The following is a 22,089-nucleotide window of genomic DNA, read 5'->3' on the forward strand; positions in this document are numbered from 1 at the left end:
CCCCATTTTCCTGCAACATCTTTACAAAGGAAGAGGAAGAAGGTGGTCTTCTCCCCTCCCACTTTTCCTTTGATTATAAAAACATAGCCCACTTAGTTCTCAGGGAAGAGCCCTCTTGCCTGCCCACTTGTATCCTTCCCAAGTGTCCTATATTAATAAATATACTTCTTACCTATCACTCTGTCTCTTGCTGAATTCCTTCTGTGCCAAGACATAAAGAACCTGAGCTTCATTAAGTCCTGAGATGAGCTGTGCAGTTTCATGACCCTCCTGCCTCGCTACACACATATTCATTCCCCCAAAGTCCTGGTACTCTATTTCACTCCCCATTCTTTGTATGAAACAGAAATGCATCTATTCCTCAGCTGCCCGAACAAAAGGTGGCCCCCCATGGGAGAAATCCTTTCACAATGTATACTTATAGCAAATCATCATGTTGTACATTTTAAATATCTTACAATTTTATTTGTCAATTACATCTCATTAAAACTGGGTGAAAAACATCTAGGCAGGTACGTACGGTACATAGAAGTGGTGATGGTGGTAAGGCTCTGATCCTTGAGATGGTCCAGAGATTCAGTTCCCTCCAACCAATCCAAGATGGTTACCACCCCTATATCCGCCTTCCAGCAAGTTGGGAAGGGAAGTATGATTATCCCTTCCTTTTCAGGGTACAACCTTGAATTTACCACCTTCACTTTTTTGTGTCTCTTTGGCCAGAACTTAGTCCTGTGGCTGTATCTAGCTGCAAGCTAATACAATCAAGCTAATTAACATAACAATGGCTTCCTACAGTTACCATTTCCTTTCCTTCTTTCTATCTACCTTTCTTTCTCTCTCTTCCTTCCTTCCTTCCCTCCCTCCCTTCCCCTCCCTCTCCCTCTCTCTCTCTCTCTCTCTCTCTCTTTCTTGTGATGAGAACACAGATCTACCCTCTTAGCAAATTTCAAATATATAGTACAGTATTGTTAACTATAGTCACAGTGATCTACATCAGATCTCCAGTTTGAACTTTTAAGTAAATGATAAGTAAATTTCCATCTTGTCTCTATTAAAGCAACCAAATCAATATCCTAACAAATCAAAACTACTTACAAGATATCTTCTGCTTCTTTTGAGGTCATCCCAGAAATCCAGGCCCACTATCCACATAGCTTTTTTGCTTTGGAGTAGTTACAACTTCTCACACTCCCCCAACCACTGAATCCCTGAGAGCTTCTCAAGAGCAGGAAGGGTATCTTTTATTTCCAGGGAATCTTCGATGCATAAGACAGTCTTGGCAACCTAGCAGATCCCTGACAGATAGCTGTTGACTGGCTCAATGCCAAGAGTGGGTGGAATGCAGGGGGAAGAGAGGGACAGGCAAAGAATGTGTGTGTATGTGTGATCTCTCAGGCCAATATAATTTATATAGTATTTACACTCTCTATTAGCTTAGGTTAGCCAGAATACATGAAAAAGAAAAAAGAATACAAAGCAATACAACAATACAAAGTACCTTACTCAATGACTCCTTCCTTGAGATGAAACATTTCAATCTGATGATAGACAGCACATAACACTGTACAGGGAGCACCCACAGCTCCAAGAGCCTCCCTCCAGATGAAAAGCAAGTTCTCAGAAATAACTAGATTTGCTATGACCTGGCCCCTGCCCATGACAGGGAGGGGAACTGGGGTGGGACAAGCACTGTGGTCTGCTTCCATGTCACTCGTAGATCCAGTTCTGAGCACAGCTCTTGTAATTCACCAGTTCCTCAGGGTGAAACCACAAGGCAATCTCCTTCTCTGCACTCTCCACAGAATCACTGCCATGGATAATGTTCCTGGATGGGAAAAGAGATGGCCACATTACCAAGGTCAGAAGGATTAAACTGCCCAGAAGCTCCCCTCATTTCCATTGCCAGAAAGCCTACAGCCACCAGAGCAGAAAAATCCAAAGCTCCATGTACATTATTCCATGTCAAAAGAAAAAACCCATGACTGCCATTAATGTAAGGATAAAGAATGCCCTCTCCACATCCAGCCCTCCTAGCAACACTGATGCAAGCAGTGGGAGCCTCAGGAAGGACTCTGGCCAGCAAAGCGCATTGTACCAGGTTCTACTCTCACAACAAAGGCACAACCATAGTGATGTTGATGATCAAAGGCAGAGGGCCTGCAAAGCCAAACACCAATTAAGAAGGAGGAAAACAATAAACGCTGATTACAAATTGCTCTGTATATGGTATCATGTCTACCCTCAGCTTCAGAAACCCAAATTCTTGTGGCACCTAACTTGGATTTTAGAAAAGAGTAAAATGCACCGACTCTCACCTGCCAACTTGGATGCAGAAGTCCCCACGGATGGTCCCAGGCTTGGAGTCTGCAGGGTTGGTCTCCCCAAGCATCACTCGACCTGTCTTCACAATATTCAGCCCCTCCCAGACCTCCAAGGACAAAAGAAGATATGGTCAAGGAAGAAAACCAGTCTCAGCAGAAAATCTGAAAACTATTTATTCCAAAAAAAAAAGAAAAAGAAAAAGCCCCCCCCCCTTAAAATGACATTCATTCATTGAACAAATATTTATGGGGCATCTAAGTGTTCCAGCACTGGGAATATTGGTCTCCCTGCCCTCCTCTTGCCTTTCTACAATCCATTCTTGACACAGAGTGGCCTTTCTAAAAACCAAGTGTAGAAACCTCCCACAGCTTCCCAGCACTCAGGAAGTACAGGGCCGAGACAGCCCTACATAATCTGGCCTCTGCCTGTGCCTATGAATTAATCTCATCCAAAACCTTCCCTTTCACCCACCAGGCTTCAGTTACTCCAAGCGTCTTTCTGTACCTCAAAAAGTCCCCCACCCCAGGTCCTTTGCACATGCTATTTTCATGGTTGAGAATGCTCTTCACTGTGAATTTGTACATGGCCGGCTCCTTCTCATCCAGATCTCAGCTTGAAAATCACGTTTCTTGACCACCCAGTCTAAAGCGCTCACTTGTTATCACATAATCCTATTTCATTTCTGTGCATATCACTAATCATTAGCTGATATATATATGTTTTTTGGTTTCTTTACTATCTGCCCATCCTCGCTTTTCAGGATACGTAGGCAAGGAAAGCTATGAAAACAGTTACCTATTTTGTCTCATTCATGATTGTATCCCCAGTGTCTGAAAGAGCCTGGCACAAAGATGACAACCAATACATACTAAGAGAAGAATCACTGCAATAAACAAGACAGTCTCCCTCACCTCCAGGAGCTTACAATCAGGCATATCTCTCCTGATTTCTCCCAGATGTGAGTCTTCAGTTCAGCAAGCAAATGTATTTTGTCTTTGGTGAGCCAGAGAGCTGACTCATACCCTAAGTGTCCAATGCCCTAGCCTCAGAATCCTCTGCATCAATGAGGACCTGGCATTAGAAGCAAGAATCACAATATTCACTCTTCACTCCCAACTGAGTCATTCACATCAACATCCCACACATGTTACACTCACCATGGCAACCACTGGCCCTGAGTGCATGTATTTCACCAGGCCAGCAAAGAATGGACGGTCCTTCAGGTCAATATAGTGCTCCTTGAGAAGGTCTTCAGAAGCCTATCCCACAAGACAGAGAAGAGAATTGATCCCAAAACTATCTAAGAACCAGCAATTTAGTTATTTCCCACTTACCCATCCTGCTGTTTAAAACGTGAGCTCTCAGCTCACTTGTTCTATTATAACCCAATTCACTCTTGACTTTACCAAAGGGAAGAAGTGACAGGGACTAAAAGTGCTTCAGCTTTGTACCAATTTTCCCCCTACTGTCCTTGACTGATCAGCATAAAATTACGGAACATTAGAATTGAATCCAGCCATGGTATTTTACACAGGAAAACTGACAATACAATAAATTTCTACTTCCAAGCAAGCCTCAACTAAAATGGTACAGGGAGGTGGTCTCAGCATTGGATGAGAAGCAAACTGAACCAGGCCATTTCTCTTCATATTTATTCAGAGAATAAAGGCCCAGTGTGGTGACCATGCAATTACCACAGGTATTTGCAAACCACCCAAAAGTACATGACATCTAGCAATAAGTAATTTTACTGAAGAATGAATTAGAATCTTTCACATTGCAAGGCTGGTATCTGGGAACAAATCAAGTTAGGTAGAGAGCAAACGATCTGCTTAGCAATGCCAACTCGACTCAGCTGTGTTCCCTCTTCCCCACCATATACAAGCTTTTAAGGGTCTAATGAGGACCCTTAGCTTTCCCAGTTCTGTGGTACTGCATCATACAGCATACTGCACACTTCAGTGATACACACAAATGTGGGGATTTGCTGCTGAAAAGCACATCCTGAACATCCTATCATTCAGCCCCCAGTTGACTGTCACTTGCCAAAGTAAAATTACACAACCACGTCATCACTCCGTGTTAGTGTTCACCCTGACCTATCCCTTTCAATCCAAATGGAAAACTTGTAGTGGTAGTCTCCTAACACACTGATTACCTTCCCTTACCAGAACACTCTTTCAATTGTATTAATTGGTTCTGATTATCTTTACTCTGCAAAACAGGTCACAGGGGTTTTTTTCGGGGGGGGGCAAGTGGGGAGGGGGCTCAAGTCTTCCCTCACCTTCCTCCACATTTAAATAACCCTGTAGGGGCTTCCCTGGTGGAGTAGTGGTTACGAGCCCGCCTGCCAATTCAGGGGACACGGGTTCGAGCCCCGGTCCAGGAAGATCCCACATGCCGCGGAGCAACTAAGCCCGTGCGCCACAACTACTGAAGCCTGTGCACCTAGAGCCTGTGCTCCGCAACAAGAGAGGCCACCGCAATGAGAAGCCCGCTCACCGCAACAAAGAGGAGCTCCCGCTCGCGGCAACTAGAGAAAGCCCGCGCACAGCAATGAAGACCCAATGCCGCCAAAATAATTAATTAATTAATTAATTAAATCTATTTTTTAAAAAAAGAAAAAAATTTTAAATAAATAAATAACCCTGTAGGCTCATGGCAGCTACCCCTCCTCCCATTCTTCACCAAGTCCATGCCCGTGATAGGAAACTCAGTGTAAAGGACAAAATGTATGCACTTAGGGGTCAGAGAGACCTGGGTTAAAATCCCAGCTGCATCACTGACTGGATAACCACACATTACTTAACCAGCTGCATCACTGACTGGATAACCACACGTTACTTAACTTCTCCAAGCCTCAGCTTCCTATCACTAACAACCACGGGAAAAGGAATAAGTACCTCTCTGGGTTGTCACGAGAACTAGATGAAAAAACACATGTGCCCAGCACGTGGTAAATATCCGATCAACAATACTTTGATTTCACTTTATCTTCAAAACTGATGAACCTAGTTGCAAGGCAGGAATAAAGAGGTAGACATAGAGAATGGACCTGATGACATGGGGTGGGAGGTCGAAGCTGGGACGAAGTGAGAATAGCATTGACATGTATACAGTACCGAATGTAAAATAGTTGGCTGGTGGGAAGCAGCAGCATAGCACAGGGAGATAGGCTTAGTGCTTTGCGATGACCTAGAGGGGTGGCATAGGGAGGATGGGAGGGAGGCTCAAGAGGGAGGGGATATGGGGACATGTGTATGCGTATGGCTGATTCACTTTGTTGTGCAACAGAAACTAACACGGTATTGTGAAGCAATTATACTCCAATAAAGTTGTATTTAAAAAAAAAAACCTAATTTAATATACACTCTCTGGAAAGCACTGCTTGTCCAATACCTGGCTCTAATCATTCTATCACACTCTCCCCTCAGCATTAACATCAGTCTTCTCCATTTTATATTAACACAGTTTTTCTAAAACATCACACAGGAACTAAAATGCAAATCAAACTAAATTTAAAATTCCCTGGCGACCCAGTGGTTAGAACTTGGCACTTTTACTGCCAGGGCCCAGGTTCGATCCCTGGTCAGGGAACTAAGATCCCACAAGCTGCATGACCCCCCCTCTTTTTTTTCTGATTCATTCATTAAAGTTGACTCTTAATAGGAAAAAAAGATGATCCCCTAATGTATTTGCTTTGAGAATTTAAATTCTTATTTCCCAGGTCTGTTTGAAGACGGGTTCTTGGTCAATCAATCCTTTGCATTTTTTGAAATATTGTTTTGTAGGTATCTTGCAAGTGTGTCTGCCCTCTGCTGTTTCAGGTGGGCCGCCCCAAGGGCAAAATCACAACTTTCCCCTACATGCCCTGATGGCACCTAATATATGCTAGACAGTAGGCAGGTGTTAAACAATGATAGAAAGACTTCCTTGCTGAAAAACAACCTGCCTCAAATGGTGGGGACAGTGGGGAGGAGAGGGGGGGTGGTCTCTAAAATTATCTGCTCAGGAAGCTCATGAACAGGAGCTCAAACATGCCCAAGGCTTTGAGTCAGAAATCACAGTGCTGCAGTAATACGTGGAACCCTGCATTGCCAAGAGAAAAGGGAGGCTACTTCTGAAAGTCGCAAATAACTTTTTTGCTCCAAGACTCAGCGGAGCTGCCACTGAGGCGTTTCCGGGTTTTAGGACATTTGTGTTCACCCTAAATGGAGACGTCTAAAACAAGCTGAAGGGAGAAACAGAGAGGCTGACATACGACGTTCTCCTCTTTCTATGAAATAATAGAAATAGCAAGAATGAAGTCCACTTACCTGCATGAATTTCATGGCAACAAGGCGGAATCCCTTCTGCTCAAAACGCTTGATGATCTCTCCCACAAGGCCACGCTGGACTCCATCAGGCTTGATGGCAATGAAGGTGCGCTCGCTATTGGCCATGGTCCTGGGGATAGACAGGTGGAGGAATGAAACAATAATGAATATCCTGCCTACATCATTATTGTTCTCAAGAGGATTACCTCCATAAAGCTGGTTTAAATCTGCAACTCCAGGACTCTCTAGTAAAACCTAATTCCTCCTCAGTCCCCTCATCTATGAACTAATATCCCAGAGTGGGGAAGGGTCCAAAAGCAGGGCCTATAATTTCTATTTCATTTGATTTAATAAGCTTCTATTAAGTCATGTCAAGAGGACATGACCGCCAGTTCACCCTCGATCTGGACTCAGGCAATCGGAGGCTCCTCACCCCTTTCCTGTCCCTGGAATATACACTCTGTACACTGTTCCCACAGTAGGAGCCGTTACAAGGACACAGCCTTGAGAGAGTAAGGTGTTGTTGAGACCATCTGGACTGAACATGTGACTGAACCCAGTTAAACTATATAAGTTTATAGAAACTATATAAACTATATAAACTTTAAGATTCTGGTGGGTGGGTACAATGCAGCCAGCCAAGACAAGCCTCATATGTATGTTCCCTTACTTATTAAAACTGCTACCTTCCCACCTGGAGTCGTCTACCTCTTTGGTCTCTCCTGGTCCTCTCTGTACAGGGGCCAGTGTGTGGACTAACAATTTGTGAGCCAGCCAGGAGACTGAAGAGATGTGCCTTGGGAAAGAGGCATCCCTGGGGGAAATTCCAAGCTGAACATCGACCTCTATGTGGGGAGGGTGGCCTGTATGTTTGATACTTGTGGACCACCACGTGAAAACAAGGATGCCCCAAGAACACTGGCTGCTTTAGTGCATTTGTTAGAGAAACTACACAGAGCAGCAAAGAAGGGAAACGAATGGCTGCCACAGTGGGCTGGCCTCTACTGAGGGCAGGCCACTGGCCACAGATGCACAACTAGAGGCTGAAGCTCGAGTTAGACAGTTGGAAGAAGAGCTGAAGTTAGAGAAGAACGTGCAGGTGTCCACTGCTCTGCCAGCTTTGGGGCTGGCAGACAAGATGAGAGAGCAGGATTGTAAGTTGGAGATCTTAGCTTGTCATATGGCAAAGCTAGGAGAGCACAAGCTGCTGCAGATTAATGTCCAAGTGCTGTGACAAAGCCTGATTAGGACGCTAAGAGACAGAATCCCTGGGAAAGTGAGGAGCACAAAGGGGAGGCTGTTGTGGTGACTGACAATGAAACAGATGAAGCGCCCCATGCTGTCCAACGCCTAATACAAAGAAAAACTTAACAATTTTTTTTAAATTTTATTTTTATTTATTTATTTTTGGTTGCATTGGGTCTTAGTTGCTGCGCGCAGGCTTTCTCTAGTTACAGCGAGTGGGGGCTACTCTTTGTTGTGGTGCACGGGTTTCTCATTGCGGTGGCTTCTCTTGTTGCAGAGCACAGGCTCTAGGCACGCGGGCTTCAGTAGTTGTGGCACACGGGCTCAGTAGTTGTGGCTCACGGGCTCTAGAGCGCAGGCTCAATAGTTGTGGCGCACAGGCTTAGTTGCTCCGCGGCATGTGGGATCTTCCTGGACCAGGGCTTGAACCTGTGTCCCCTGCATTGGCAGGCGGATTCTTAACCACTGCGCCACCAGGGAAGCCCCCAAGAAAAACTTTAAATAGTAATTACCCTAGACTTCTGATAATAGAGAAATACACCCCAAAACTCTTAAGAGAAAACTTGCATTCTTTCTCTGTTCCTTGAAGTTATAAATCTTACCATGTCTTTGAAATGTAAACACCACAGGAAATAACTAAAATACTGCCCACAGACCAAAGAAAAAGGGGGGGGGGCAGTGGTGAAAACACAGACTGCTATAGGAGCACCCCCACACAAAATCTAGTCCACAGTTTCCCTAAGATTATTCATCAAGGGCAAGTACAAATTTTTTTTTTTTTTGGCCATGCTGCGCGGCTTGAGGGATCTTAGTTCCCCAACCAGGGATCAAACCCATTCCCCCTGCAGTGGAAGCGTGGAGTCCTAACTACTGGACCACCAGGGAATTCCCAAATTTTAAAAATCTTCTCCACAAATATTAGTAAAAGGCTTCAGCCATGTGAGTGGATACTTGATTCATGGCTAAAGTTCTAGAGAGAAAGCTATGGATTCTCTGTGTCTGTCAGTATGTTCGTATGTCTATGGATTTGTTATATATAGGTGATGTTTTTCTTTCTCCAGAGAGTGTTGTCAAAATTAATTTGTAAAAGAGCTCTATTTAGTTGGCCTAAAGAAAAATAAACTTTGATATCAATAGTGTACTTATATAAAGCTGAAACAATTTTCTTTCATCTGCTCAAAGGACAAAGTTTTGTTGGACTATTGGTCTGTTCCTTATGGGACTGTAAGAGGTTTTTCTTTACCTTTTGAGTAACCTGCCCAGAAAAAAAGATTCTGTGGTTTTATCCAAATAATTTCTTGTGCTTCATGTTGTCTTTATCACATCTTCAATTACTTAAGAAAACTGAATCTTCTCTATTAAAAGAGCTAAGTTTTTTTTATAATTATGTAACTTTCTGTATTTGCCTTTGGAGTCTTTGTCACTTAAGTTAAATAGATAACTAAGTATTGTTTCACAGTGAGCTAAGATCCTATTTAATCTAGTGTTTTAAAACCTTTTGGTATTTTTGACAAGCTCCCCCAAAATCTAATTCTAAATAAAGTTATGCTGACCTAGAACTAACTTTGGGATTTTCCAGAGGGCCCCTGGAACATCTCAAAAGACGTATTCTCTTTCCTTATAAAATAGGTTAAACTAATTAGCCTATTTGATATATTAAATTATATGGGAAACACTGTCAAATAAGAAGTGATGTTAGGGACTTCCCTGGTGGCGCAGTGGTTGGGAGTCCGCCTGCCAATGCAAGGCACACGGGTTCGAGCCCTAGTCCAGGAGGATCCCACATGCTGCGGAGCGGCTGGGCCTGTGCACCACAACTACGGAGCCTGCGATCTAGAGCCCGTGAGCCACAACTGCTGAGCCTGCGTGCCACGACTGCTGAGGCCTGCGCACCTGGAGCCTGTGCTCTGCAACGGGAGGGGCCACCACAGTGAGAGACTCGCTCACCGCAGGGTAGGGTGGTCCCCACTCACCACAACTAGGGAGAGCCCGCGTGCAGCAACGAAGACCCAACGCAGCCAAAAAGAAATATAAATAAATTAATTAATTAATGTAAAAAAAAAAAGAAGTGATGTTAAACTTTCTTTGGGCTATATTTGTATGAAATTCCTAAAAATCTGATGTGTCCTGGTATGATGTTATTAGTTATAATTTTAAAATGTATGTCACAAAAACAATCAAATTCCCTTGTCAACTGTATTATAACGAACTCTCATCAGATCTTTAACCAGGGCCATTTTAAAGTCTTTTTTCATTTACAGTCATTGCCGTACTCTGATGGTTTTGCAAAACTGTTCCTGAAAAAGTGCTTCATATTCAAGGACTTTTATGGAAAAACTTCAACAAGCCTAGGTTTCTGATACCTAAGATCAATTTGCCTTCATGTGAGAGGGGCAGTAATGGACGTTTCAAGGACTTCCTCACGGCTACCTGCACAGCCTCACCACATGTCATGGGATGATAGCCCAAGACCTGCGCCTGTTCCCCTTCCCCACTTCAGTAAAACGGGCCCATTACATTGATGATATAATGTTCACATGTGAAGACTTGCCCCTGCTGCAGGACACTCTGCAGGCTTTGCTGGAACATCTGTGAGGGAGAGGATGGGCAGTGAATCCACAGAAAATTCAAGGCCCAGGCACCACAGTAAAGTTTCTGGCCATCCTTCGTTTGGGTAAGATTCAAGTTGTCCCAGAAGTTGTCATTGATAATGTACAAGCCTACCCAACCCCTAAGAATGTGAAAGAGGTGCAAGCCTTGGTAGGAATTTGGGGGTTTTGGAGGACTTTTATTCCCCATCTGGCACAGTGCCTCCATCCCTTATACCACCTGGTAATGAGAGGGCATACGTGGGACTGGGGATTAGAGCAGCAAGCCGCCTTTCAGATGGCAAAAATATTAGTGAAGCAAATTAAAGTTCTGGGCATCTCCCAAGCCGGACTACCATTTGAGTTAGATGTGTCTGTGACTCCAGAAGATCTGGGTTGGGCACTGTGGGAGAGACAACAGAAAGAGAGTACCCCTAGGATTTTTGGTCCCTGGAAGGGGGCAGAAACCCAATACACCCCCGCAGAGTAACAGCTTCTAGCAGTGTACACAGCATTCCTCCGGGTACAGCCTCTCACAAAGGAACAGCACATCATGGTAAGAACTTCCCTTCCTTTGAAGGGGTTGTTCAGAATATGTTCCATCTACCCACCTCTGCCATGGCTCAAACCCCCCACACTGACTAAACGACACGTCTATTTGCAGCAGAGGAGTACCCTACCACCGGCCCGCTGTCTAGAAATGTGGGTGCTCCTAGGCCCTGTAGAGAATGTAGATCCTCCAAATGTCCTGGCCCTGTTCCTGTGTCGGCCTGTAGAGAGGGAGTGCGGGAAATTCCCACTGATGCCTGGTATACACATGCCTGGAAAGAGGAACAAACTGCAGCCTCCAGTGGGTTGGTGAGCCCTGGCCATTAATGCTTTGCACTGACAGTTGGGCTGTTCTAAAGGGATTGACCCTATGGCTTAGACAATGGAAAGACAAGGGGTGAATGATCATAAATAAGCCTTGTGGGGTCCGGATATGTAAAAAGACATTTGGGTTCACCTGCAAGAGTCTGAGGCACTCCTCACTGTCTTCCACACCCTGGCTCATAAGGCACTGACATCCTCTGGCAATCAGGAAGCTGATGCCCTAGGCCAGAAATGAGTCCTAGCAACTGACCCTTAGGTGCATAGGCAGAGGGAACACTGAAGTGCCCAGGGGGATGACATATTGCCAAGGATGCTGGACTGCCTTTGAAATACAGTGACTCAGTTAATGCAGTAATAGCATGTCCTGTGTGTTCTAAACAACACCCAAGGCAACTGCCAAAGGAGTCTGGGGCCACCCACCAGAGCTCCCAACTGATGTGAAATTGGCCAGTTGATTATACTGGCCCCCTCCCTCCTAGTGAGGGTTCTAAATATGCTCTGGTTTGTGTGGACACTGCATCTGGCCCAACCTAAGCTGTCCCCTGTTGCCTCACAAACCAGGCTGCCACTATCAGGGGATTAGAGAAGCTAAGACCATGTATGGATACCTTTGTTGAATAGACAGTGATCGGGGGTTATATTTCAAAGGTCATGACTGGGCAAAAGAATATGACATCAAATGGAAGTTCCATCTCCCCTATAACCCACAGGCAGGAGGACTGGCAGAAAGGAAAAATGGAATAGTAAAGCAGCAGATTAAATTACTAAAACGTAAAACCACCTTGGCCAGGTGGACTAAAGTACTGTCCCAGATTTTGATACATTTGAATGATCAACCAGTAGAACCTACGGCCCCAAATACCAGACTGGGGACCCCTGACAAGACACCCAATGCCATACAAGTAAGGAAGTCTTGGGAAACAGCCACTACCCCAACTTTCTCTGTGGATCAATGGGCTGTGCTGCTGAGAACACCAAGCCCCATCATACCTGGGAAAGGAGTTATCTACTGGAATTTGCAATGGGATGTCTCACCGGGATGGGTGAATTCACACCTCTGGGTAAGGGAGACTTACTCAATCTCCACTGGGATCCTGCTGTCCTACTGCAAGCCAGACTGTTGAAATGTGCTACAGCTGGAATAAAACACGCACCTTTGAAAGAGGGGAGAAGGTGGGGTTTCTGGTCTGGCATATCCTGCCCCCAGTCCACCTCCTCACACTTAACAGTGCTGCCTGCCCCGGCCAATATGTATGGTATGTACAACCGGGTCAAGTTCCTAAAGCCACCAACCTCCCTCTCCTCCAGGCCAGATGGGCACATTCCGTTTTCTACTGGTACAATCATTTAGCCACCATCTTTGTCCCCTCCATTGGCCTGGAGGACATTATAGCATACAGAGAAGCCCTTACTAACTTCACCCAGCAAGCCTTAAATGACAGCCTGCAAAGCCTTTCTTTACCAATCACTGAAATATCTTTCATGAGAAAAGCTGTCCTCCAAAACAGAAGAGCCTTGACATTATTACTGCCTCATAAGGGGACGCAGGAAATCAGTGGTTCAGATTATGGGGCTCTTCATAGAGAAAACTGTTACTTATTTTGGGAATCATCTTAATCCATGTTTTCTCTTGGATGTGCCTCTATATTGTTGCTGTGGCATCTGCCTCCACTGCAGTCAGACAGCTGCCAAATGAGCCACCGCCATGCCGGCAGAACCCCTTGCTGACCTGTCAAGCACACTTCTGACCCTGCAGAAAGAGAGGGGGTGAGACTGTAAGAGCCAGTCACAAGCGGTGGAGGACTGGAGGAGGTCATAACTATCAGCTGACCCTCCAGCTGAACCCAGAAACTGGAGGCTCCTCACCCCCACCCCTGTCCTTGGAATGTACACTCTGCCTACTATCCCCACAGTAGGGGCTGTTTGAAGGACACAGCCTTGAGAGAGTAAGGTGTTGTTGAGACCATCTGAACTGAACATGTGACTGTACCTAGTTAAGGCCTCTACGTATACTTTTAAAATTCTGGTGGGCGAGAGCAGAGATCTATTTGTCTTGCAACCACCCAAGACAGGCCTCAAGCTCCGTTGCTCATTACACCTGTCACCTACCAATCTGGAGTGGTCTGCCTTTCTTCAGTCTCTCCTTTCCTTCTGTGTACAGGAGCCAGTTTTTGAACTAACATAAGCATCTACTGTGTACCCAATACTGTGGCAGAACTAAGGCAGGGGATGTAAAAAAAAAAAAAAAAAAAAAGACACTATCTCTCAATTATCCAGATGAGGGACACTACAGTGATAATGTGAAAGTGATGTCTGGTACAGGGCAGTCTAAAATATGGTTTGACCTACTGCCACAGTCATGGTATTAGAACTAGAAGGGGTTTTACAGATTATTTCATTACAATCCCCTTCTTTTACAAATGAGGAAACAGATCTAGAGCACCCGAATGAGGACCAAAATCCAGATTTCCCAACGCTATGCAACTTATGCTATATCATGAGATGTAATGAATATTCTGACTAACCAGTAAATGGTGGACTGCGGGAGAACTATTGCCATGAGTAATATCTGATATGCGACATCATGCTGGAAGGAAGCCTAGAAAGTATCTATTCCAGAGATCCTTTTACAGAGAAAAAGATCGGGCTCAGGACCTGCTCTGTCTCCATAAGATGAGAAAGGAGTCCCTTCACCTTGAAAGTCAATCCCTCTGTGGATAACAGCACCACCTCCTGGCTCCATCTTCCTGTACTTTAGCTTACCTCTTATTTCAGCACCTTAACAATATGTTTGAATTTTCTGTTTATCTGTCTCTCCACTGGCCTGCTGCCTGTATACACGGATGGATTACTTCTGTGTCTGTCCCTGGTACCTAGCCACAGGGCCTAGCACTCAATAAGAGCAAAGAAAATGTCTTAAATGATAATCACCCTACACCTCCAAGAAAAAGAGACAAAGCCCAAGAACTGGTGGAGAACTCCCAGTGGAAGCTGGAGACAAGCATGGATTCCCCAGGAGAAAATGGAGCTAAAGAGCGACAAACAGTCCCTGTAAGTATCCTCCACATCCACCTGACACACACCTGTCATTCATTCAGAGCCCAGCACTGCACTAGACAGAAACAAATAAGGCACAACCCCTACGGTCGCGGACTAATGGGAAAAGCAGCCACGGACAAAGGTGAGTCCACGTGGCGTGGGACGTGAGCTGACAGGTTTGCAACTGTCGACTGGAGCTTCCCTCCCACCCGATCACCCTGGCCACGTCTCAGAGCGGAACTCATCCGATCTCTTCACCTCCCCCTCCCCGGATCCCCTTCCTCACCCTTTCCTCTCAGTACCCCGAACCCTTCTCACCAATCCAGCTACTTGGGCTTCAACTCCTTCTGCTGCCACCGGCACCGGAAACGCGACCCCGCCCCTCGTGGTTCCCGGCACCCGCCCGCGCGGAACGCTTCTGCCCAGATCGGCTGCGGGAGGGCGCATTTTGCAGAACACCACTCGCCTACGCTTCCTCCTGACAGTCGGGTGTCATTCTAAGGAGCAATTTCCAAAGTTCAACTTCCGGTACTGTTTTTTCCTGCTCTTCTGGTTGGCTACCGCCATCTTTTTTTTTTTTCCTTAAGATTCTGTGACTGTCTTTTTTCTCGAGCAAATTGGCTTCCCGAGAGGTGGCGCTCACACTTTTCATTGAGTCTGAAGGAGCGCCTGACCTAAAAGTAGACAGTCGCCCTCGTTTTACATTTACTCATTCTTTCCAGCCTGTCAAGCAGATTTTTTATCGAGTACCTTCTGTGTGGCAGGCATTGTTTCAGGGTCTGGGGTATAGCAGTAAACTTTGTTGGAGCTGGTTATGGGGTTGGGAATGGGGACAAACAATAAATAAATGAGCAAATTAATATGAAATATATCATAGTATGCAAATACTGTTAAGAAAAAGCAGGGCAAGGGCGGAAGGAAGATTGAAGCAGTAAACTAAAGGTTAAAGGAGGTGGCAGTAGAATAGACCTGCATGAAGTGAGGGAGCAACTCTGGTGATTACCCAAGGGCCAGTATCATAGTGGGCGTTGAGCGCTAGAAACTGCGGTTGGAGAGCAGCAAGATTATGTTTTGGTGGGAAGCGATTGGAAGATTTTGAGTAGGGCATCATATCATCTGATACACATTTTTTAAAAAAATCATTCTGACTGCTGTAGGAGGAATGGATAGGGTAAGATACAAAGCAGAATCAGGAGCCTTTTCGACAAATGTGCGGGAGCAATGGGACATCCGTAGGCAAAAGAAGAAGAAAAAAAACCTCTACCTAAACCTCCCACTTTAAATGAAAATTCACTCCAAATGGATCATAGTTTTGTAAGTGTAAAACTATGTGGACAAGAAAAAGAAAGAAAGAAAATGTTGCCTGCCATGTCAGTAAACAAAGACTGTTGCCTGACATCAAGCCATCAGCCACTGTGGCCTCCCCAATGGTGCACACTGAAGGGAAATCAGGAGGAAAACAGGGTACTGGCCCTAGATAGTTAAGACGCGTATCAAAGGAATAATTTCAATGAGCGTATTTTTTTTTAATCCAATGCAGCTTTTTTGTGTGATTAGCAGTAATTTTTTAAAAATTTTATTGATGTATAGTTGATTTACAATGTTGTGTTAATTTCTGCTGTACAGCAAAGTGATTCAGTTATACATATAAATATTCTTTTTCATATTCTTTTCCATTATGGTTTATCACAGGATATTAAATATAGTTCCTTGTGCTATACAATAGGACCTTGTTGTTTATCCATCCTATATATAATAGTTTGCATCTGCTAATTCCAAACTCCCAATCCTTCCCTCCTCCACCCTTCTCCCCCTTGGCAACCACAAGTCTGTTCTCTAAATTGATTACCAGTAATCTTTTGATGTTCCACTAACATGTTTCTTGTATGTTTTTTTCAGCAAAAACTATATATCCTGGCTTCTCCCTTACCTCTTTGGAACAGTTCCTCAGAGCTATCTGAGAGACTGTCTCCCAAGCTATAGTCATCAGTAGGGTCATCAAATAAAACTTACCTCACTACTTTTAGGCTGTGCGGGTTTTTTTAGTCAACACTGTAAAAAGTTTAGAAAAAAAAAATGGTAAAAAATCTTCAGGACCAAGGGCTAGGCAGAGTTTCTAGACTTGCCACCATAAGCACAATTCATACAAGGAAAATGTTGATAAACTGGATCTTATCAAAATGAAAACCTCTGGCTCTTCAGAACACCCCGAGAAGAGGATGAAAAAACAAGCTACAGGGTGGGAGAAAATATTTGCAAACCACATACACAACACAGCCCTTGTATCTAGACTATATAGAGAATTCTCACAACTGTTAAAAAAAAAATCCAATTAGAGAATGAGCAAAAGACAAGATATTTCACTGAAGAGGATATGCAGATGGCAAATAAGCACATGAAAAGATATTCAGCGTCATAAGCCATTAGGGAAATGCAAATTAAAACCACAATGATATATCACTACACACCTTTGATAATGGCTAAAATAAAAAATAGTGACAACACCAAATGCTCTCGAGGAGGTGGAGAAACTGTATCCACTCATACATTGCTGGCAGGAATGTAAAATGGTACAGTCACTCTGGAAAAGTTTGGCAGTTTCTTATAAAACTAAACATGTGCTTACCACATGACCCAGCAATTGCACTCTTGGGTGTTTATCCCAGAGAAAATGACTTATGTTCTGTTCACACAAAAACTTGTACACAAATATTTATAGTGTAAGTAGATAGGGTAGGGGGTCCCCAGAGAAAGAGAACTGACCTTGGGGTTTGTTTTTGTTTTGTTTTTTTTTTTACTTTAAGAGAAGACATTTTTGGCCTAAGCCACTTTGTGATCCAAGCCACAATGCTTATCCTCAAAGAGGTCTCAGTAATTAATGATTTAAGGGAACTAAAGAATGCAGGAACAAAGGGAAAGCAATCAGGAAACAGTAGCTCAGTAATAAAAGAGTCCTAGTTCCTCCTCTTAATTCCTCCTAGTTCTTCCTATATCCAAGGGACATACATAACAATCTAATACATATCTTTGAGTTCTGCAGGAACTAAGGCCCCCACCTAGCTGGAGGACGGTAACAACAGGCTGAGATCCCAGACTGGTCAGAACTTAAGTAATAATAATATTGACCTTTACTGAACCTAATGACTTCAATCAACTAAAGCTTGGACTCTGTTAACCTTTGTCCCAATTCTATGCTAAATTCTCCTCTGCTCAAGCCCCTTCATGAACATGCATGTACCCTTAGCTTAAAACTTCCACAGTTTTGCTGTTGGGGAGATACTGCTTTGGGAAAGATCCCTGGTGTTCTCCTTACTTGCTGTAAGTAATAAAGTCTTCCTTCTCCCACTCTTTGGCTTGGTTGTGTCTTTTGGCTTGACACCCACGAAGAGGCAAACCCAGTTTTCAGATAACAGTAGCAGCAATTTGTAATAGACCAAAACTGGAAACAACCCAAATGTCCATGATTCACTTTGCTGTACACGTAAAATTAACACAACATTGTAAAACAACTATACTCCAATAAAAATTAAGAAAAAAAAAAACGATGGTCCATCCATACCATGGAACACTACACAACAACAATAAAAGAAACTGCTGATACATGCAACAACTTGGGCAGATCTCAAGAGAATTATGCTGATTAAAAAAAGCCAATCAGGGGCTTCCCTGGTGGCGCAGTGGTTGAGAATCTGCCTGCCAATGCAGGGGACACGGGTTCGAGCCCTGGTCTGGGAAGATCCCACATGCCGCGGAGCAACTAGGCCCGTGAGCCCCAACTACTGAGCCTGCGCATCTGGAGCCTGTGCTCTGCAACAAGAGAGGCCGCGATAGTGAGAGGCCCGCGCACCGCAATGAAGAGTGGCCCCCACTTGCCGCAACTAGAGAAAACCCTCGCACAGAAACGAAGACCCAACACAGCCAAAAATAAAATAAATAAATAATTAAATAATTAAATAATTAAAAGAAAAACAATCACAAAAAAATTACTTACTATATTATTGCATTTATATAACATTCTCTTTTTTTTTTTTTAACATTCTTGAGATAACAAAATTATAGAGATAGAGAATAGTTTAGTGGTTGGCAGGAGTTAGTGATTGGGGAGAGGGCATGGGTATGTCCTAAAAAGGTAGCACAAGGGAGTCTTGTGATAATGGAATCGTTCTGTATCTTGATTTTGGTGGCAGTTACATGAATCTGTTACTGAAAGCTTGGCCTCTCTGTACAATGGTGCTGAACCAAATCTCAGACAGAGTTTTGGGTGAAGCAGAAAAAGATAGTGGTATTGCTTTGCCAGGCAAAGGGAGACACGCTGGGCTTCTGCCTTGAAAAACTATATGTTCCAACCCCAGAGGATTTGATGAAGGTTTTATAACTGTGGTTCAAGGGTAGGGTCTCTGACAAGATTAGGGTGTGTGTAGGGCCTGTACTGCTTTAATCTCATCTCAGGTAGCTAGTCTCCTAATCTTGATGAGCTTCTCTGATCCCTTTAATCTTGCCTTGGGTGGTTTCTTGGCTGCTCCTCCCTTGATTAACAACTGTTCAAATCCGCCCTTTGGAACTCAGGGAAGGTCATGGAGGCTGGAGTCTTACCTACAAAAAATGGGGGACAAAAGGGCCTCCATGCTGAGAGCCCCACAGGGCCCCACTCGGTTTCAAATTTACACATGTGACAAAGTTTCACAGAACTATACACATGCCAAAAAAATGAGTGCACGTAAAACTGATGAGATTTGAATAAATTCTATGACATATACCTATGTCAATTTCCTGGCTTTGATATTACACTACAGTTATACAAGATGTTACCATTAGAGGCACTGGCTGAAGGATACATGGGACTTCCCCATACCTATTTTTTTGCAACTTCCCATGAATCTATAATTATTTTAAAAGTTTAGCAATTTCTAAACAGAATCAGAAAAACTGGTTGAGACTATAGTAGTCGTGTTACCAAGTCCAAGCTTGCTCTGCTCACCGCATGACAGGCCAATAAATTGGGAGATGAGGTGTTGAGGCAAGAAATAGAGACGTTATTTGGAAAGCCAGGCATCTGAGAACACGGTGGACTAGTGTCCTAGAGTACCATCTTATCAGGGTGTGGATGCTAGTTTCTTTTATAGAACAGAGAGGGGGAGGAGTTGAGGAAATAAAGTGAAAAGGCCATGAGTCTTGCAAAACATCTCCTGGTTTTGGCCAGCCTTGGCGAGGGGATGTGTTAATTTCTTCTTTTTTGCACCCGTTCACAGGTGGACAGGGTCAGGGTGTTTCCCTGAGAGCTGAACAAAGGCACTTTAGTTTAACATTCAGGCAGAGGAGCAGGGTTCCCCAAGGCAGGCCATTATGTATGCCTATAGCTATAGACAGAACAAAAGCAATGGAAAGCAAGGGTCAAAATAAAAGAAACAGATCCAACATGGAGTCAGATTTTGTTCTTCCATGTTACAATTCCCCACTGTCAATGTCCATTCTACAGTCTTGCAGGATAAGGGGCAACGACTGCTCTAACTGCTTCCTGCCATGTAGGGGCGGGGATGAGGGGTGATCATGGAATGGAAATGATCAGCCTTGGGCAGGGAATAATTCTCAGAATTTTTAGTAAATAGTACAACTCTCAGTTATTTGAACCTGATTCTGTGTTTTTCAGTAGAACAGGATTAAACAAATAGATTGACTCACCCTTCTCCAGCTATAAGGAAATTACAGTCTCAAGTTAAGGAATTTAGCACTTTCCTATGTATAGGAAGATGCAAGAGTCCGGGCTCACTGAAATCATTCCTTTGATATGCACCTCATCTGTCTGGGGCCAGTATCCTGTGCTTTCACATCCTGAGTTTCCTCAAGGCTCACCACAGGGAGTGGCTGCAGTCTGATGGCTGCTAGATGGAAGGTATTTTTTCCTTCCTGAGTTCCCTCAGAGCTCACCAGCTCACCATCGGTGGTGGCTGCAGTTGCTGATGACTGTGACATCCTTTGTTTATGGATATGGCAGGAAATATTCCATTTCTCAGATCCTCCTCTTGGTCAGGAATTTGACCAATATTTGGGAGACAATTCATGACCAAATTTTGTCCCATGGTGCTGAGGCTCATCCCAGATCAGGCAAAAATTCTTGTTGATATGACATTCTACGTGCTGTTTCCGGATTAGGCCCTGTTGATAATTAAAAATTATCTGGACCTGCTGTCTTACTAGTCTGTTATGATCCAGGAAATGTTTTTCCTTATTGCTTCTTCCCATACTTAGAATCACACTATTACAATTATTCTATAAAAGTCATAAATGTGATCTATTTCCTCAAGATGTTTAGCCATCATCAATTTTGTTGGAGGCCTGGTTACACACTGGGTACTGTAAGAGACAACAATCTTATAAAATAGACAGTATATAAGTAATGCAGCTAGTAACATTGACAAAGTCATAGTGCAGCAGGGAGACACAAAGCATAAACAATTTGGAAACAAAAAACAAATTAAAACACGTAATCCAGTTACAATAAACCATCAAGTCCACAGGAGAGCCAGCTGGAGAAGCCAAATTCTGGCAGGATCAGGTAGAGAGAAAAAAGTAAATGTTTCATCTTTGTTTACAAGGGTATACTTTATTAACTTGTTGTAGGTCATAGCATAAGAGAAAAAGTTTTTCTGGAAAATGAAGATTAAGGCTAGTATATTTCCCAAAGTCATAAAGTTATAAATCATATTCATCAGTTCACTCAGTCCCATGTAATTAATTCCTATTGATCTGGATAAAGTAACCAGGTTTTCCATTAGTTTTGTCATATGTTACCCAGTCCAGTGGTATTACCTAAATGCTATCAGAAACTTATATTTGTTAAAAAAAAAAAGTTCCTTTTTATGAGTCTTCTTGAAAATCTTCATTTTGTAAAAGCATCAAGACAATACTTAAAATAACATGTTTAAAGATTTGAGTACAGGGCTTCCCTGGTGGCGCAGTGGTTGAGAATCTGCCTGCCAATGCAGGGGACGCGGGTTCGAGCCCTGGTCTGGGAAGATCCCACATGCCGTGGAGCGGCTGGGCCCATGAGCCACAACTGCTGAGCCTGCGCGTCTGGAGCTTGTGCTCTGCAACAAGAGAGGCCGCGATAGTGAGAGGCCCGCGCACCGCGATGAAGAGTGGCTCCCGCTTGCTGCAACTGAGGAAAGCCCTTGCACAGAAACGAAGACCCAACACAGCAAAAAAAATAATAATAATAAATAAATAAATAAATAAAAAATAAAAATAAAGGAATTCCTTTAAAAAAAAAAAAAGACAAAATATTTTTAAAATGAAAAAATAAAACCAACCATCTCTGGGACATACTTTGGGGGTTTTTTTGGATTTTATCTAGCTATTCAATAAACTTCCATCACTTAACTTAAATTAGCATAACTCTAGAACTTAAAGTTACCAAATATCTGGAAAGATCATTTTTTAAAATTTATTTATTTATTTATTTTGGCTGCATTGGGTCTTTGTTGCTGCATGCAGGCTTTCTGTGGTTGTGGCTAGTGGGGGCTACTCTTGTGGTGCGCAGGCTTCTCATTGCGGTGGCTGCTCTTGTTGCAGAGCACAGGCTCTAGGCGCACAGGCTTCAGTAGTTGTGGTGCATGGGCTCAGTAGTTGTGACTCACAGGCTCTAGAGCACAGGCTCAGTAGTTGTGGCGCACGGGCTTAGTTGCTCTGCGGCATGTGGGATCTTCCCA

The 22,089-nt window shown here is 43.8% G+C and overlaps 1 protein-coding gene across 3 annotated transcripts; it reads right to left on the reverse strand.

Moving 5' to 3' along the window:
- Positions 1-1,518: 1,518 nt before the first annotated feature.
- Positions 1,519-14,837, reverse strand: LOC309618615 (nucleoside diphosphate kinase A 1). Of its 3 annotated transcripts, none has more exons than XM_082372645.1 (6): positions 14,702-14,772; positions 12,421-12,498; positions 6,639-6,768; positions 3,480-3,581; positions 2,316-2,428; positions 1,519-1,825 (listed from the first exon to the last, which is right to left on the reverse strand). In XM_082372645.1, exons 3-6 carry the CDS (start codon positions 6,762-6,764, stop codon positions 1,708-1,710), a joined length of 459 nt encoding a protein of 152 aa, XP_082228771.1. In that variant the 5' UTR covers positions 6,765-6,768; positions 12,421-12,498; positions 14,702-14,772; the 3' UTR covers positions 1,519-1,707. The 3 variants fall into 3 exon arrangements, with proteins under 3 accessions (XP_082228771.1, XP_082228772.1, XP_082228770.1); XM_082372646.1 differs by having other exon boundaries at positions 12,421-12,480; positions 14,702-14,740; XM_082372644.1 differs by lacking the exon at positions 12,421-12,498 and having other exon boundaries at positions 14,702-14,837.
- Between the last annotated feature and the right edge of the window lie 7,252 nt (positions 14,838-22,089).

Source organism: Balaenoptera borealis (assembly GCF_965194805.1).
Source record: "Balaenoptera borealis genome assembly, chromosome: 20".
Lineage (NCBI taxonomy): Eukaryota > Metazoa > Chordata > Mammalia > Artiodactyla > Balaenopteridae > Balaenoptera > Balaenoptera borealis.